The sequence below is a fragment of the Carcharhinus amblyrhynchos genome, chromosome 6 (assembly GCF_965287045.1).
Source record: "Carcharhinus amblyrhynchos chromosome 6, sCarAmb.v2.hapA, whole genome shotgun sequence".
Classification (NCBI taxonomy): Eukaryota; Metazoa; Chordata; class Chondrichthyes; order Carcharhiniformes; family Carcharhinidae; genus Carcharhinus; species Carcharhinus amblyrhynchos.
The window spans coordinates 14,367,440-14,386,910 of NC_137329.1; the positions used below are offsets into that span (position 1 = coordinate 14,367,440).

General features: G+C 42.5%; 1 protein-coding gene across 1 annotated transcript in view; it reads right to left on the reverse strand.

The window, feature by feature from the left end:
• Positions 1-18,593, reverse strand: part of LOC145343706 (uncharacterized) — a 35,045-nt gene extending 16,452 nt beyond the window's left edge. The window contains exons 1-6 of the mRNA XM_080189924.1: positions 18,490-18,593; positions 10,451-10,574; positions 9,986-10,257; positions 9,109-9,170; positions 3,124-3,395; positions 1,625-1,735 (exon numbers count right to left, since the gene is read on the reverse strand). Of these exons, the coding sequence (XP_080046050.1) occupies positions 1,625-1,735; positions 3,124-3,395; positions 9,109-9,170; positions 9,986-10,257; positions 10,451-10,553 (820 nt within the window). The 5' untranslated portion in view covers positions 10,554-10,574; positions 18,490-18,593. The remainder of the gene's footprint in view (positions 1-1,624; positions 1,736-3,123; positions 3,396-9,108; positions 9,171-9,985; positions 10,258-10,450; positions 10,575-18,489) is intronic.
• Between the last annotated feature and the right edge of the window lie 878 nt (positions 18,594-19,471).

Genomic DNA, 19,471 nt, shown 5'->3' on the forward strand with positions numbered 1-19,471 from the left:
TCCAATAGGTTTATTTCATAGCATGAGCTTTCGGAGCGCTGCTCCTTCATCAGGTAAGTGCAGGATTTATTTCACAAACAGGGCATATACATTCATGACTCAATTACAAGATAACGGTTGGAATGCGAGTCTTAACAGGTTAAAAAAAGATATGGCTCAAAGATCTGCTTATGGGATTCAAGAAAATATCAGCGCATTTTGACCAAGGATGTAGATTTATAAGCAAAATCTCTTTTACAACATCCAACTATGCCTGCTAGTGTTGGAATTCCAAAAAGGAGGAACCAGCTGAACTTGGAACCCAACACAAGAGTGAAGCTCTCCAGTTTGGAACCAGATATCACCTCACTGGTGTCTCATCAAAAGTAGCATCATGCTTTCTATTAACTCTGATGCGTTATTTTGCAGCAGCAAGGAAAAGAGGGTGGGGTACAACCAGTAGGAGTTCCATGGGATGTTTTACCTTGTCAACATTTCCTACAAGCAAGACAGTTTGCAAACCACTGCTCTTGAAAAACCAAAATCATGCTAATCTTGATAATCGCGAGCAAAAAAAATCTTATTGTTGTAAACATAAGAACATAAGAAATAGGAGCAGTGCGAAAGTTCAAGCAGTTCAAGCCACTAACATGGTCCTAGCTTGGTCAAAAAGTCACTTGTCATTAGGGAAGCAAAACTCAATTTCAAGGTGACAACTGCCTTAGAAGGATCTATTTTACTTGGTCTTGCCCTGTTATCATGTTTCAAAGTCTCTTCTCCCTATGAATGAATACTGCAATGATATGCTTTCACCAGAAATGCCACACTTGTAGCAGCACTCATCTGTGTTGGTGCAGAACACCAAATTTCAGCTCAACCTATTTCAAGAAAACTTTTCCACATTCATTATGTTTACTGTATGTGTGTCTTGTTTAAATTCATTCACGGGATATAGACTTCATTGGCTAGGCCAGTATTCATTTCATGTCCCTAATTCCCCTCAAGGTGGCAGTGGTGAGCTGCCTTCTTGAACTGCTACGGTCTATAGGGTAGAGGTGCACATACCGTGCTGTAATGTGGGTGCATGTTTAAAGTTTTTATTTATTAGTCACAAGTAAGTTTACATTAACACTGCAATGAAGTTACTATGATAATCCCCTAGTCGCCACACTCCAGCACCTGTTTGGGTACACAAAGGAAGAATTTAGCATGGCCAACCAAACCAGCATATGTTTTGGACTGTGGGAAGAAGCAGGAGCACTTGGAGGAAACTCATGTATTCATGGGTAGAACATGCAGACTCTGCAAAGACAGTGACCCAAGCCAGGAATCAAATCCAGGTGCCTGACACTGTGAAGCAGCAGTGCTAACTATCATGCAAAGTGCTGCCCATTTAGTGATTGTCTTGGAGGGCTAAAAATGTTTCCACATAATATTCAGGTATAATAGACATCTGGCCATAAGTGCTGCCATTTTCACACAAGCATACCTCCATTCCCACCTTTCCTGTGTCTGGAGTTCAGTCTGCCCCACAATGTGGAACTTGTATTATTCCTGAAGCTATAGAGTGAATGGAAATTTTATTTTTTTTGCCTCAAATGCCACAAGCACGATCATTTAGTAAAAAATGCAAGCGATGAGCTACCTTCCTGGGGTGGCTTCATCTGGTCAGCATTGTGGTGTGACTGAAGTTGTGTAGTTTTTCCACAGTTTTGCTCCTCTTTAAATGTATCATTACAATATGATTTGGTGAAACCTGGAAAATTAAACAATAGCTGAAAGCACACCAGTGATACAAAATGGTTTAAACCAAGCGCCCTTGGCAGCAATTTCACAACTGAGCTAAAGTCACCCAAGCTGAAATGAGGACTGAATTTTTTTGAAACTTGAGTTAATATTTTGTATACTTGTTAAATTCAAGGAAAGATTCATGAGAACTAAAGGACAGGATCAGTGGCCAAATGTGTAAATTGCAGACAAATTTGACATCCACTGTAGGGAAACTTACCAAAACAATCTAAAACAGAAAAGCAGAACTTCTGAAAGGACAGACACCATAGATTTACAGCAACAACACACTGCATTTGTATAGCACCTTTAATATCTATTAATCACCACCAAGGTGCTTCACGGAAGAACTATCAAACAAACTTAATTCATAAACATCTGATTTAACCCATCTGCTGGGCTTTGCTCTCACGTACAAATACGTGAACAGTGAAACACATTTGCTTATTTATTTGCATTTTCATTCATCATTTAACACACAATGGTTAAGACATAATAAGTATTGCATAGAAGCTGTGACTTGGAGAAGAGATCGGCCACAAGTAGAAACTAGGCAGATGAGGTTATAAAAAAGGGATACGGTATTTCGGGTAATGAATCTTAGGATGTTATGGCACAGAAACATAACACTCAACCCTTTAATTCTCAGTTGATGTAGTCTCCACATGCCAGCAAACTATCACCATTTCATGCTCCCTTTGGCCAAATTTTCAGCGTTCCCCGCGGCTGTTCCTCGCCAGCAGTAGGTGGCCCGCAATTGATCAGCGGTCGGATCTTCCAGTCCTGCTGCTGTCAATGGGATTTCCTATCCAATCAACCCTCCTTTGTCCAGAAACCCACTGCGCGGGGTTGGGGGGGGCTTCCTGGTTGGCAGGACCCGAAGTTCCCATTGCCAATCAAAAGTCAAGAAAATCCTGCCACTTATCTTGTGCATTCACTTTTCACGTAGCACCTTATCAAATGATTTTTGGAAATCCAAGTGTACTACATCTCAGATTTCCCTTCATCTACCCTATTGGTCACATGCACAAAAAAAATTGCCAAACAGGATTTCCCTTTTGTTAGAACTGTTTATAATATTTTCCTAAGTGCATTATGAATACTCACAAACGACGATTTGAATACGTGAGTGCTCAAGGGACAACAGAGGGTGTTTCTGAGTCTCAGGGATTTAAATGATCAAATATGTTTCAAACAAGAAAGATTATATGAATGCTTTTTTGTGATTATGAAGTGAACTGGCAAAACTGGTCTGGACCACCGATTCACTGCGCAGAAGTGTTCAGTCAGAGAATGCGATTATAAAAATGTGAAAATTCTGGAGAAAAGAAATCAGAAACAGCCTTTGCCACTCACCATGATGTGGCTCTTCCTCAGTTTTTATCCTCTGTTCCTGTTGCACAGAATGTGCCCCGGCCACCTCTATTCTGTTGTATGTGCAAATAGTACCATGCTTCCCTGTCACCTCTCCGCTTTTATCCAAAGGCCTGTTTACCGCTTCCTCCCCGTGCCAGATGAACAGTTCATGTGCTGGTTCAATTGAGCGACATACTTTGTAATAGATCTTTCCACTGCACTGGGAAAGAGTCAGATTTGTCTCTTCTGGTGTCTTGGCAAGATTCACAAACCTGCATCAAGTACAGAATCTTCTTATTGCATGGACCACATTTCAATCTTCCCTCTAGTCATCAGACAAGTATTCTACCTATCCCTGCACTACAGCTGTATTTCTTCTGCTCGCAGTTACCCAAACATACAACAACAAGAAGTTTATGATCTAGCAGCGAAGAGTCGAAAATCTTGCGTGTACCTTTACAGTAGGAAAATAATCTATTATAGTAAACTTCAAAAATATTAGTGAATTCACGTGCAAAAAATAATTTTGCCGCTGGAGGCTATGGCAGCATCAGAGAAACTGAAGCAAAGAACCTACTAGGATTCGGCCATTCAGCCTTTTGAGCTGCTTCACCATTCAGTAAGATCATGGCGGGCTGATTCTCAATCTCAATGCTCAATCTCAACACCCGCTTTCTCCCCTTACTCCTTCAGGCCATTAAAACCCAAAATAAAACCTCAATATATTCTTTAAATATATTCAGTGACTTAGCCGCTACAGAATTCCACTGGTTCACTACCCTTTGAGTGAAGAAACCTTTGCTTATTTCAGTCCTAAAATGGGTCTACCCCGTAACCTGAGGCGGTATCCTCCAGAACTAGATTCCCCAGAAAAAAACCCCACAACAGCAGTTTAAAGTCCAAACAGGTTTATTTGTAGTTTTTGGCTTTTGCTACAAATAAACCTGTTTGGACTTTAAACTGGTGTTGTGGGATTTCTTTCTGTTTTACCCCAGTCCAATGCCGGCATCGCCACATCATGACTAGATTCCCCAACCAGGGAAAACATCCTCTCTGCACCCTAGTCTGTCCAGCCGCATTAGAATTTTTTTTTTCAGATTTAACATAAGAACATAAGAAATAGGAGCAGGAGTAGGCCATCCAGCCCTTCGAGCCTGCCCCGCCATTCAATAAGATCATGGCTGATCTGTCGCTGCTCAGTTCCACTTTCCCGCTTTCTCCCCATAACCCTTAATCCCCTCTCTTATCAAAAACCCATCAACCCGCGTCTTAAAAATATTTAGCAAGGCAGCCTCCACCACTTCAACGGGCAGAGAATTCCAGAGATTCACCACCCTTTGAGTGAAGAAGCTCCTCCTCAACTCCGTTCTAAACCGCTCCCCTTTTATCTTGAGGCTGTGCCCCCTAGTCCTACTGTCTTTTTTGAGTGGGAAGAGTCTCTCCACCTCTATCCTATCCATCCCATTCATCATCTTATACGTCTCAATGAGATCTCCCCTCATTCTTCTAAACTCTAACGAGCACAAGCCCAGTTTATTCAGCCTCGCCTCATAGCTCAACCCCCTCAACTCCGGTATCAGCCTAGTAAACCTCCTCTGCACTCCCTCCAAGGCCAAAATATCTTTGCGCAGGTGCGGTGCCCAAAACTGCACACAGTACTCCAGCTGCGGCCTCACCAATGCCCTATACAGCCGCAGCAAGACCTCCCTACTTTTATATTCAATCCCCCTCGCTATGAAGACCAGCATCCCATTCGCCTTCCTGACCACCTGCTGCACCTGCAAGCTGGGTTTTTGCGACTCATGCACAAGGACCCCGAGGTCCCTCTGCACCGTCGCCTGCTGCAGTCTTTCGCCCCGTAAGTAATAGTCCTTCCTACCATTCTTCCTACCAAAGTGGACCACCTCCCACTTGCCAACATTAAATTCCATTTGCCATTTCCTGGCCCATTCGCCCAGCCTATCTAGATCCTTCTGCAGACTCTCCACACCCTCCGCACAATTTGCCGTTCCCCCTATCTTGGTGTCATCAGCAAATTTCGACACCATACACTCAGTTCCCTCCTCCAGATCATCTATATAAATGGTAAAAAGCTGAGGCCCCAGCACCGACCCCTGGGGCACTCTACTAGTCACCATCCACCAATCCGAATAGCACCCGTTGACCCCCACTCTCTGCTTCCTATTTGACAACCAATCCTCTATCCACGCTAACACCCTACCCCCAACTCCATGTCCCTCGACCTTCTGCAATAACCTCTTGTGAGGTACTTTGTCAAACGCCTTCTGAAAATCTAGAAAGACCACATCCACCGGCTCTCCTCTATCCACCGCCCTAGACACATCCTCATAGAACTCCAGTAAATTTGTCAGACACGACTTCCCTTTAATGAAACCGTGCTGCATCTGCTCTATCAAGCAATTCCCTTCAAGATGCCTCGCAATTTCCTCCTTAATGACAGATTCTAACGTTTTACCTACCACAGACGTTAAACTAACCGGCCTACAATTCCCCGTCTTTTGCCTGGCACCCTTCTTAAACAACGGCGTAACATTAGCCGTTTTCCAATCATCCAGCACTTCCCCGGAATCCAGCGACGTCTGGAAAATAACCACCAAGGCATCCACTATCACCTCCGCCATTTCTTTCAGAACCCTCGGATGCGTTCCATCCGGTCCCGGGGACTTGTCCACAATCAGCCCCTCCAGTCTGTCGAGCACCACCTCTCTAGTAACAGTAATGTCATTAAGACCCTCCAGTCCTATCACCTTTCCATTGCTAACACCTGGCAAATTATTCACGTCCTCCTCCGTGAAGACAGAAACAAGAAAGTTATTCAATACCTTAGCCATATCCTCATCCCCTACCACTAGGTCCCCTTTCTCATCCTCTAAAGGACCAACATTCACCCTAGCCAGCCTCTTCCTTTTTATATATTTATAAAAACTCTTGCTATCCTTTTTTATATTAAGCGCTAGCCCAGCTTCATAGTTTCTCCTACCCTTCTTTATCAACTTCTTTGTCAATCTTTGTTGACATTTAAACCTCTCCCAATCCTCATCTCGCCCACTACTCTTAGCTACTCTAAATTCCTCCGCTTTTAATTTAACACTTTCCTTCACCTCATTCGTTATCCACGGCTTATTACCTCTCTTCCTACTATCCTTTTTGACCATCGGAATAAATTTCCGCTGAGCACCAAGAAAGATCTCCTTAAAGATCCTCCACTGCTCCTCAGCAGACCCTCCCTCCAACGCGCTCCCCCAGTCCACATTCGCCAATTCTTCTCTCATCCTACCGTACTCCCCTCTATTCAAACAGAGGACGCGTGTCCGGGAACCCACTTTCTCCTCCTCCATCTGCACCAGAAACTCCACCATACAATGATCACTCTCCCCAAGAGGATCCTTCACCACAAGGTCCCTAATTCTACCCGCCTCATTACATTCCTCTCATCTTTCTAAACTCTCGTGAATGCGGGAGTAGTCAAACCAATCTCTCCTCGTAAGACATTCCCACCAACCCTAGTATCAGCCTAGTAAAGCTCCGCTGCACCTTACACACCCTTTCATAGACAGGGGGACCAAAACTGCACACAATATTCCAGGTGCGGTCTCACCAAGGCCCTGTCTAACTACAATAAGACATCTCAACTTCTGAACTCAAATCCTATTGTGATGAAGGCCAGCATACAATTAGCCTTCCTAATTGTTTGTTGCACTTATCTCTCCAATTTTATTGACTGGTGTACAAGAACACCCAGAACCCTTTGTACATTCATACTTCCCAATATATCATCACTCAAGTAATATTCTTCCTTTGTGTTTTTCACACCAATGTCTATAACTTCACATTTAGCTACATTGGACTGCATCTGCCGTTGTGTTATATTGTGAACAGCTGGGGCCCAAGCACTATTCCTGCTGCACCTCATTAGTTACTGCCTGCCATTCAGAAAAAAATTTGCGACTCTGTTTCCTGTCTGTCATCAATTTTCAATCCATATTAATTCATTACCCCCATCCCACGTGCTTTAATTTTGCCCAGTAACCTCCTATGAGGGAGGTTATCAAAAGAATTCAGATGGCCAAATATATCACATCCACTGGTTCTCCTTTATCTATTCTACTAGTTACATCCTCACAAAAACTCCAGGAGGTTTGTGAAGAATGATTTGTCTTTCACAAACTCATGCTGGCTTTGTCCAATCATATTAATGCTTTCCCAATATTCTATCACATTTTTTACAATAGACTCTAGCATTTTCTCCACTGATGTCCAGTTAACTAATCTGTAATTCTCCCCTTTTCCCTATGTCTCCCTTTTTAAATGGTGGGGTTACACTTGCCATCCTTTTAGCTGAAGGGACTGCTCCAGAGTCTATAGAATTTTGGAAGATGACCACCAATGCATTCTATATTCCCAGTGCCACATGTTTTAATACTCTAGGATATAGATTATTGGGCCCTGGAGCTTGTCAGCCTTTAACACCATTAATATCCCCAGCATCATTTTCTTACTAATACTTCCTTCAATTCTGCCCTCTCACTAGACTCTTGATTTCCTAAAATTTCTGGGAGGTTAACTGTGCCCTCTTTTGTGAAGACAGAACCAAGGCGAGTGTTCAATTCTTTTGCCATTTGTTCCCCATTATAAATTTCCCTAGTTTCTGATCACAAGGGACTACTCTTGTCTTCACTAACCTGTTTCTCTTTTCCTATTTATAGAAGTTATATAACTTACGAAGCATGATAAGACCAAAGTACAGTCGTAGTGCTGAGCGTACTGGTCTGGTTCTGGGTCAAAATGTTGCTTTTTAAAAAAACTGCAGCTGATGCTACAGCTTGGTCACAGGCTGGTGCCAGGAATTACGTTAAGAGGAGCACAGAGGGGGAGGTGATGGCTTAGTGGTATTATCGCTAGACTATTAATGAAGAAAATCAGCTAACGTTCAAACCTTGCCATGACAAGTGGTGGAATTTGAATTCAATAAATCAAAGTCCGGAATTAAGAACCTACTGATGACCATGAAACCACCGTCGGAAAAACCCATGTGGCTCACTAATTTCCTTTAGGGAAGGAAATCTGCTGTCCTTACCCAGTCTGGCCCACATGTGACTCCAGAGCTACCGTAATGTGGTTGACTCTCAAAAGCCCTCAAGCAACTAGGGATAGGCAATAAATTGTGACCTGTCAGCAATGCCAATGTCATTCCTTATGGTGAGGGTGCACCAATCTTACTCTCAACTATTGTCCGGCCAATTTGCTGAGTGGAAATGCGTGAGGTATGAACTTCAATTATGTGCCATTCAAAAGTTAGAAATTATTTTTTGTTAATTAAATAATGTTGCTATTTTCTTCTTTAAAGACTCCAGAGCAGATGAGCCGTCAAACTTGTAAAGATTGCATCTTTGGCCCATGCTGAGTTCACTGATCTAATCAGGGGCATCTGTGGGGTACTACAATCGGTCTCAGTATCTCCACAATTAGAGAAAAGAAAGTTACCAAGGTTGCCACTGATCTGTTTTCTAGGCACTCCTGAAAAGGTGCGTGCGTGCGTGCTTTGGGTGAGAATAGGTTTGAGTTGAGGTGTGACTGGTTCCCGTAACTCAAATTTGCAGACACACTACTTTCAATATTTGCATGTTAATTACAGGTACCATCCATCAAGAAATTAACATCTTGGACAGGAGGGAAGAAAAATATCCTGAGGAATATTTATTAAACTTAGCAGAATATACAGGCTAAGTTAAATAGCTTCTTTGTAAAGTTTCATTGAAAAGCAGCGTAAACCAGTAAATTGCAATAGTTACTGAGTGAAGTCAATGCATATATTCGCCTAAACAATAAAACCAGAGATCTCAAAATGGAGAGTGTACTTTCGGGGATATCAATATTATTTGGTGGACAATAAACAGAAAATTATAACTGTAAAACAAAGCATTAAATACACTGCATAATAAAAGAGATTGACTGTTAACTCACCTCATCCAATTGCATTTAGATTCATCAAAGGCACCCGGTTTGACAAAATTTCTCTCCTGTACCTGTGAATTTAAAACTTTTTTGTACTGATCTACTTGTACTGATATGCTTTGAGAAACATGTCATCTAACAGGAACTTCTTACAATGAGCAGGATTGGAATTCCTACAGTGGACAAGTCTCTAGCTGAATTGTAGAACCACAGCATGTAACAACAATATCAAAATAGATTCAACATCAAAAGCAATGTCTAACTGCCAATTACACTTCATGTTTAACTTTATTAGTCACAAGTAAGGTTTACATTAACACTGCAATGAAGTTACTGTGAAAATCCCCTAGTTGCCACACTCTGGCGCCTGTTTGCGTACACTGAGGGAGAATTTAGCGTGGCCAATGCACGTAACTAACAAGTCTTTCAGACTGTGGGAGGAAACCTACACAGACATGGGGAGAACAGTGACCCAAGCCGGATCCCTGGCGGTGTTGTTTTCAGTTTATTGCATACTAGCTGCTGCTGAATAAAATGGCCATCATAATGCCCATCCGGTAATGAATAGATTCAATGGGAGGGAGATGGGGAATTAGCAGTAGTAAAAAAGTGACAAGAAATAAGCTATGCATGTGAACTTATCAACAACTGCATGCTTTGGTAATTACAGTGTTAAGACAATTGTATTGTTAAAGAATGCTGATGATCATTGGCTCAACCTCCAAAAGAGTGCACATGGACTGCGTTGGAACAGCTGGGGTTGGGGCAACCATAAGGTGTTTTTAACTCTTTTGAGCTGTATGAAGAATAAACTTGCTAAAGATAAAAGACAAGCTGTTATATCATCACTCCACCATGTACTACTATTGATTTTAACGATACATACCATCTGGGAATATAGTTTTTCCGTAGAATCTTGTTCAACTGCAATCCGGCCTTCATACGGCCCAAACATCACACCTTTGGGTATGACCTTCGCAGTGCACCATACTCCAAGCCCTCCATCTTGATTGCCTGATGGTCCCACGGCAAGGCCATAAGGAATGGTGTAAAATGCTCTCAAAGGGGTGTCAATCTCAACGGGTGTGTCCGTGACAAACACCGGTTTCCCATGGACAACACAGCCATCCACAAAATACTCCTGGCAGTCTTCACAGACTAAGATAAACCAAAAAAAACCCTTCACATTTAGGAACCGTTTGAGAAAGAAGGAAGTAATCTTCAGGATTGTCATCAACAACAAATTAACTAAAGGTAAAGATGTCATCCGTTAATTTTTTTTTAAAAACGTAATGAAATTTAAAAAGGCTCTGATTGACACAGCAATTCTCCAAAATCAAGATTTACTTACATACATTAACATTTTCACCACTGCTTTGCTGAGGAGTACTACTGTCTTTAGTTAGTTCCCTCAGAGTTACTGTCTGCATCTCCTCGGGCTGATCTGAGTCCATATTTCTATCAAGTATCACTTCCTACAAGGATAAATTGGAGTAGTTTAACAAATGGGAAAGAGTCACATAAATCTCAGTTGTTAACGACAAAATATGCACTCAGAAGCTCAATCACCATTTGACAAATCAAAAACCACACAGAAAAAATGCTCCAAATTCCAATGCCTAAATAAGAACTAGGAGGAGTAGGTGTTCTAGCCTCTTGAGCCTGCTCCACCATTCAATAAGATCATGGCTGATCTGTTCGTGGACTCAGCTATAGTTACCCACCCGCTCACCATAACCATTAATTCCTTTCCTATTTATCTTGTCTATCTTTTTACCTATCTTGCCTTAAAAACATTCAGTGCTTCACTGGGCAGGGAATTCCACAGATTCACAACCCCTTGGACAAAGGAGTTTCTCCTTAGCTCAGTCCTAAATCTGCTGCCCCTTATTTTGAGGCCATGCCCCTTAGTTCTAGTTTCACCTGCCAGGGGAAACAACCTCCCTGCTTCTATCTTATCTATTCTCTTCATAAATAGCAGTGAAGCAAAGAAGTTGTAACCTCCTTTGATTTGATTTCCAAACCTGCAGCCTCAATCACATTAGAAGGACAAGTACTGCAGGTGCATGGGAATACCAAGCCACAAATCATCTTGATTCAGGATTATATCGCTGTTCTTTCACTGCTGTTGGGTCAAAATATTAGAACTACTTTTCAAACAGCACTGTGGGTGTTCTTGCAACTCATGGGACACAGTGGTTTAAGAAGGCATCTCAACACCACCTTCGAGGATGATTCAAGATGAACAATAAATTCTGGCCTTGCCAGCAATGCTCACATCCCATTAAGAAATTTATATTTAAAGACAGCCAGAACTCCACGTTGCTTTATGGCCACGAAAATGAATGCATTGGTCCCACCACTGCAGTCAATGAATGGTACCACAATTCATTAGATTTCTCATGTTTAATCTCCATGATATTTTGCAGGGCAGCATGCTAAGAGAGATGGAAACCATTTGGTGTTCTTTTCAAGGCATCGGGGATCTGAGTGACCAGGCAGGCAACTTTGTACATTTGTTGCAGGTAACATTCTGGCATGGATTGAAGATCGGCCACTAACAGTGGTTAGCACTAGTGCTTCAAAATGCCAGGGACCTGGGTTTGATTCCCATGTCTGCATGGGTTTCCTCCCGGTGTTCTGGTTTCAAAAGAGGAGCTGGTTAGGTGCACTGGCCGTACTAAAATTCTCCCTCAGTGTACCAAAGGTGCCAGAATTTGGTGAGTAGAGGATTTTCACAGTAATTTCATTTCAGTGTTAACGTAAGCATACTTGTAACACTAATAAAGAAACCTTAGAAATTTTAACAGGAAGCAGTCGCAATAGAGGGGTCTGGAGTGCAGTAATCAGCGGAGTGCCACAGAGATCGTTGTTGGGACCGCAGCTCTTCACAATATGTATTACTGATTTGGACGAACATTGTACTGTGGCCAAATCTGCGCATGATACAAAGGTGGGAAGGAAGGCAAATTGTAAGATATAAACAGTTTAGAGCGATACGACAAGTTAAGCATGTGGGCTGAAAATTCAAAACAGGAATTCAATGGGGGAAATGTGAAATTGTTCATTTTGGAAGAAAATGAGAAGGCGGATTATCATTTAAATGTAGAGACTACAGAAAGCTGTAGCACAAAGGGACCCAAGGGTCCTTGTTCAAGAAACCCAAAAAGCCAGTACACTAGATACAAAAGGTAATAGGAAAGGCAAAGTGAATGCTGGCTTTTATTTCAAGGGGCTGGAGTATAAAAGTAAAGAGGTGTTGCTGCACATGTACTCATGAGATCACATTTAGAATACTGTGTACAGTTTTGGTCCCCTTATTTAAGGAAAGATGTGTTATCATTGGAGGCAGTACAAAGAAAGTTTACTAGGATGAGCCCACGTTTAGAGGGATTTCCATATGGGGAAAGATTAAACAGGCTAGGTAAATGTTGGAAGGACGTTTCTACTAATGGAAAAATGTAGGACCAGAGGGCATGGTTGCAGAAAAAGGGGATACTCATGGAAGATGGAGTTGAGAACAAACTTCTTCTTTCAAGGAGTAGTGAATGCTACCAGGACTTATGATTTGAGTCATAAGGAGAGGCTGGATAGAGTAGGACTTTTTTCTCTGGGGTGTAGGAGCTTTAGTGATGATCTTATAGAGGTCTATAAAATAACAAATCAATATCTTTTCCCACAAGTAGAGGAGTCTAAAACCAGACGGCTTAGATTTAAATGACACTGAAGAAATTTCAAAGGGTCCAGAGGGGCAATTTTTTCACAGAGGGTGGTGAGCAACTGGAACAAGCTGTCAGAGGTAGTAGAAGAGACGGGTACAATTTTGTCTTTTAAAAAGTGTTTAGACAGTTACATGGGTAAGATGATATAGAGGGGAATGGGCCAAACGCAGGCAATTGGGACTAGCTTAGGGGTTATAAAAGGGGCAGCATGGATAAGTTGTGCCAAATGGCCTATTACCATGCTGTAAACCTTTATGATTCTATGAATCTTTGGAATTCTTTCCTCCAGGGAGTTGTGGAGGCTGAGTCCTTCAACATTTTCAAGGCCGGGGTCGATATTTCATCACTAAGGGAATTAAGAGCTATGGAGATAAGGCAGGAATGTGGATGTTGAGAGTGTTAGATCGGCCACGAGCTTAATAAAAGGTGGAGCGGGCTCAAGCAGTGAATAGCCTACTTCTGTTCCTATTTTCTATGGTCTCTTTAACTAACCAGATTGAAGAATTGTGAAATCATCAGTGGAAGGTCTCAACAAGGAAGTATAACCCAGAATGGAGAATTTAATTTCAAATCAAGTGCAGAAAGAAAAGTAATTAGAGGTAAAGAAAGATTAGGTTAAAAGAGGGAAAAAAAACAAAGATTTTTTATGTAAACGTATCTCCAACCGCAATAAAAATGGGAAGGAATGAGGTTCTATGCTTCATCTAATACAATACCGTTGATACAAGAACTTGTTGCTTGGGCTTGGAAGCCAGTCACTTTTTACTCAGTGAGTTACGATGGTCTAGATTGCGTTCCTAAAAAGGTGGTGGAAGCAAATTCAACAGGGGGGGTGGGGGGGGGGGGGCGCAATTCTCCCAAAAGAATGTTAAGTGTCAAAGTTGCATAAAAACTGGAGTTAATCCTGCTGGTTTTCTCATTATGAGTTTCAAAATGAATCTCCTACACTCTGTGCATCACAGAATGCATGAGTGTGATTCATGTGAAAAATCAATAGGTGGGGAGCCTATTTCCTCTAGAGAGGCTGGCAGCATAGTGCTGAGTAGGCACTGTACATGCACCAATCACACAACTGCACTGTAGCCATGCACTGCCAGCCTCCCGATTGCTGGCCAGCCCCGCAACCCTTGCATCACTGGTGCACAGACCCCCACCCACCCTCCCCCCACAAACATGTCCAGGCCAGCCTCAACCTCCCCCCAGCCTAGCCTGAGCCACCTTGATCCTGGCAGAGACATGTTGGGTGGGGTGGGGGGGGGGGGGGGAGAAGAAGAAGAGGAGAGAGACTCGCAGGCCCAGAGATGTCAGTCCCAGGGCCACGAATGGTGTGTAAAATACTTTCAAATTAGAATTTAAATAAGTTATCTGCACCAATTTCTGGTACGGAGCTGACAGCGCTGGAAATCTGGCTGCTGGCGACTTGTGGAGGTTGTGGCGCTCAGCCGGGAGCCCACTAAGCGGCCTCCACTTCAGAATTGCCAATTGCCGCCAACAACTTTCAGAAGGTCATTGGATCACAATTTAAAAAGGAAAAACTTAAAAGCTATTGGAACAGGAAAAAGGGACTCCCACAGAAGTTACATGAGGACCAATGTTACAAATGATGGACTGTGAAGTAAGATTCTATATCACACTCAGTGCACAGGTCTTGAGCAAAGGTCCAAATTAGAGACTGTTACAAGTTTTACATTCAACGTGCTACCAACAAACCTTGCCTATAAATATTGCAAACCACAAACTCAATATTAACAGCACTGAGGGGTTCATTCAACTCATTATAGTATCCTGTTAGGGTGACTATGTACACTGCATGAAGTGTTGGCAATGAAGAAAATATAATCCGAAGCATAGAGAAAGGAAACTGACATTCTGTTAATGTCCACAAACAAAATATAAAATGCTGACGTCAATAAATTTATAGCCTCAGTCAATTACTCACACAGAAATCTTCCAGACATTGTTTTTTCCTATTTGTTCTAAGGATATGAGCATCACTGGCTGTGCCAGCAGTAATTCCACTTCCCTAACTGCCTTAGATCACTACAGCCTTGTGGCATAGACGCGCCACAGTGCTATTAAGTAGGAAGTTCCAGGATTTTGACCTGGTGACAGCGAAGGAATGATGATGCAAGTTCCAAGTCAGGATGGCATGTGACTTGAGCAGCTACTTGCAAGCAGTGGCATTGCTATCTAAGATTAACCATTCTGATATCACTATCTGCAGATCGGGGGTAACAAACATTCCCGGTCAGCATAGCAATAACTGAACAGGCTTCCAGCACAGGCACGATGGGCTGAACAGCCTCTTTCTGCATCTTTAGTCTTCTATGATTCTACGTCAAGGTTATTTGGACATTTACATTCTATACAACAACAATGCAACAATGCTTGTCACCTGAAATCACTAACAATGATTTTCCCAACTGGGAATTCAGAAGACAGAAAAGGAAAACAACTTGTGCGTTCATTACATTTCCCTCGTATCTAAGGGACCAGATTTATTGCATGCAACAACTCCTCAGGTTAAAGCATTGCTAGAAATTTTTTTTAAACACTGGAGAATGGAAATTATGATGTGGAGATGCCAGTGTTGAACTGGGATGGGCACGGCAAGAAATCGCACAACACCAGGTCAAAATCCAACAGCTTTATTTCGAATCACAAACCTTCGGAGTGCTGCTCCTTTACCATTCACCAGATGAAGGAGCAGTGCTCCGAGAACTTGTGCTATCAAATAAACCTGTTGGACTTTAACCTGGTGTTGTGAGACTTCTTACAATGGAAATTTGAATTGCATAAATAAACACCAATTTCTATTGTTATATGTGTTCTCCTGACCATTTTGTTAAATAACAATCATTACTTTGTTCAAAGACTAAACACTATTCAAAGGATATAAAATATGGCACAAACAGAATTAAAAAAATTATTGATCTTTTGCTTAAGTTTGCAGGTCAGTATTAGGTACCTGTATTAATTTATATAATCTTAATTCCCAAAGAAATTCTTAAAATATGACAATATCTACTGTTTGATATTAGGGTCATCAAAAATTAACATCCATGACTTGTACTAAACAAATGCCACCTCCCCCCAACCCCTCCAGCCCCACGTCATTCATACAAACCTCAAATTTGACTATTTTATAAGTCCATAAAATGCAGGCCACTTGGCCCATCGAGTCTGTCTCACCATTCAATGAGAGCATGACATCTGTTGTGATAATCCTCAATTCCACTTTCTCACCTTATCTCCATAACCTTTAACTCCCTTACTGATAAGACCACATTTATGGCAAATCTTTCTGAACATTCTGTCCAGTGTGCAGATTTTTCAGGTTGCTTACATGCACTTTATTGGATAAAGTTAGTGACATGAAACAGAAATGTTTTAAGTTTTTCACACTAATTTTCAAACGAGGTTATTTACTTCTTGTGAACGTTTCAAAGAATGGTTAAGAAATAAATAAGCCATCATTATTCATCCCAAGTCAAAGAGTGAAAATTTCCAATCAGGTGTTTGGATTATTTTGCAAGTGACATACAACAAGTACCACTGCATTTAAATGCAATTTTAAAGGCCCAAAGTAAAAGATGATCTACATGAATGTGGCACCATATTAATCTAGAATTACATCCCAAAGTACTTACTATCTAATGAATTACTTCTGAAGCACAATCATTATTGCTACATTGGTAAATTTATTTATTAGTGTCACAAGTAGGCTTACATTAACACTAATGAAGTTACTGGGAAAATATCCTAATCACCACACTGCAATGCCTGTTCGGGTGCACAGAGAGAATTTAGCATGACTAAAGCACCTAACTAGCACTTCTTTTGGAATGTGGGAGGGAACCGGAGCATTCGGAGGAAATCCATGCAGGGGGATAATGTGCAAACTCCGCACAGTGACCCAGCCAGGAATTGAACCCAGGTCCCTGGCTCTGAGGCACTGTGCCACCGTGCTGCCCCAACGGCAAACAACTTGCAACAAAAATGAAAAAGACTGAATTGCCAATTTGATCTATGTCAGTGAGAACATTTTCCACCCTTCTTCAAATAGTGCCATGGGATCTTATACAACTGAATAGTCAGGCAGAGTCTTCATTTGGCATCTCATCTGAATTATGAGAACGCTTGACATGGCACTGCAGTATAGTATTAGCTCATATTACACAGTCAGGTTTAGAACTAGTGTTCAAATCTAGAACATCCAGACTGAGACAAAAGAACTCCCAATTAAGCTATTACCTAAAATCATAATGAAGAACAAAATTAAGACACGTTAAAATCTCACTAATTTTAGACAAAATGAATGCTTCAATCCTTAGGTGGAAGGTGTACATTTGGTTGCCAAGTGACAGCAGAGGCAAATTATGCTAAAATGCCCAACACCATTAAAAAATTACAGAACTCTCTCCCTGAAGAAGGCAAGGGAATAATTGCAGTTTTCAAGACTGAGATGAAGCAATTTTTGTAGGACAGAAGTATCAAGAGATATGGATCAAAAGTGGGTTTTGGTTGGATTACCAAACTTCCACAATTGTCTTGAAGTCCCTGGGATTGAAAAAAATCTCACGAACACAACTGCCAACACAGAAGAAAAATCTCTAGGTGGATTTAAAATAAATATTTTTAAAATCATTTTTAGCAACCTCTTGTTGATAAATTGTAAGAAATATTGGGACATGATTGAGATGGGGGAGATAGCCATTTTGACTAGATGGGAAGCATCACCACACAAAACCTCTTAAAATACATCCAGAGTTGCCAATCTGAGATTGAGTTATAAATCTAAAGGAACAGTGGTGCAGTTTGGAGGGGCTGAATGGCCTCACTGCTGTTGCTATAAATCTACATCTTCTGTCTTGAGAATCCCAATTTTCCACAATTCATAGAATCCCTATAGTGCAGCAGACCATTCAGCCCATTGAGCTTGCATCAACAAAAATCCCACCCAGGCAATAGTCCACAACTCCACATATTTATATTGCTAATCCCCGACACTAAGATTCAATTTAGCATGGCCAGTCAACCTAGCCTGGACAGATGATTCTGACACGGTTTCCTGCATTTTATGGGTATGTTCCTTATTTTGACTGTTTATAAGAAACACCTTTTGTCTTTTATTTCTAAGCTCTTCCTAAGAGTAGGGCAATGTGCATACACTAAACCCCACCCACACCACAATCATCAGCAAGCCTTCCTCAAACCTGAAATGTTATGGTCTCTAACAAGCCCCCAGACCCCAACATTATGGCAGCAAACACCCACCCTGCAATGTTTTGGCTGTGAACACTCCTCCTTCCCAACCCTACAACGGTTACTGACACCACCACCCTCCAACGGTTACTGACACCACCACCCTCCCCGCCCTACCAACCCTGCACACACGTGGTTGGTAACAACCCCCCACCACAAGCACTCTTAAGGTCACCAGAACCCTCCCCCCCCCCCCGCAACTCCATGGTCCCTTAATCCATACGGTGACTCTGGGGTGTGGCTTTCCCTGTGCCCCTCCTGAGGACTCCCAGTCACACTGAAGGTCTCCCAATCACACTGATGGTCTTCCCCGCCCCGCCTATCCCCATCACAGTGTGGTTATGATCATCAGCAAGTTAGTGGCGTTGGGTGAGCTAACAGTTGGATGCAGATGCACACACACATATATACACAGACAGATCCATCTCCTCTCCCAGGCCGGCCTTCCTCCCCTTGGGAAGCCGGTACCGCAGCGGCCCAGCTGCTTCACAACAAGCCTCCGCTCAATGACGCGCACGCAAAGAAAACACCATTACTCCAATACGCCGCCTCCTGCGCACGCGCCACTGCGGCCAACCGTTCACCGGGGGGGGGGGAACGGGGAGCAGTGACGTCACAAAGCCCCCGTTGGCGGCTCCTCAACCAATTGGAACCTCCCGCGCCGCGTCTGACGTGCTGCGGCGCGTGACGCAATGGGGCGCTCGCGTGATCCACTGTCGGCCCTGCCCCTTCCCGGGGGGAGGGTTGGCTACGCGCAGGCGCAGTGAGGAGGAGGAGGAGGAGGCGGGGGAGAAAGGGGCGGGGCTGGGTTGCAAAGGCACGTGGTGGAGCGGCGCCAGCTGGACAGGTTTGCTACATTCACAACACTGGACTATATCAATAGATCTGACAGCATGTGTGGAGAGAGAATAGAGACACAACATAGAAAATAGGAGCGGGAGGAGACCCACTCAGCACTTTTAGCCTGCTCTGCTATTCATTATGATCGTGGGTGATCATCCAGCTCAATGGTCTGATCCTCCCTACCCCCACTTTCCCTATAGCAACATGGAAACTATTTCACAGTGACTTCATTGCAATGTTAATGTAATCCTACTTGTGACACTAATAAATAACAAAAAACTAGGGGCAGGAGAAGGCTACTCGGATCTAATGTTTTGAGACTGGATGACCCTTTGTCAGAGCTGCTACTTCTGGTTGATTAACCGCAGCAAACAGGCATTGAATTAACCAACGCAACATAACTTCCCCATACTTCAAGTAAAAAAATGCTCAGAAAGGGAAGAACTTGCACTGTTTTATATATATTGATATTGCATCTTTATCAGTTTTAAAGGAAAACACAAAGTGTCTTACAGCCATTCAACCTTTGAAGTGTAGTCACG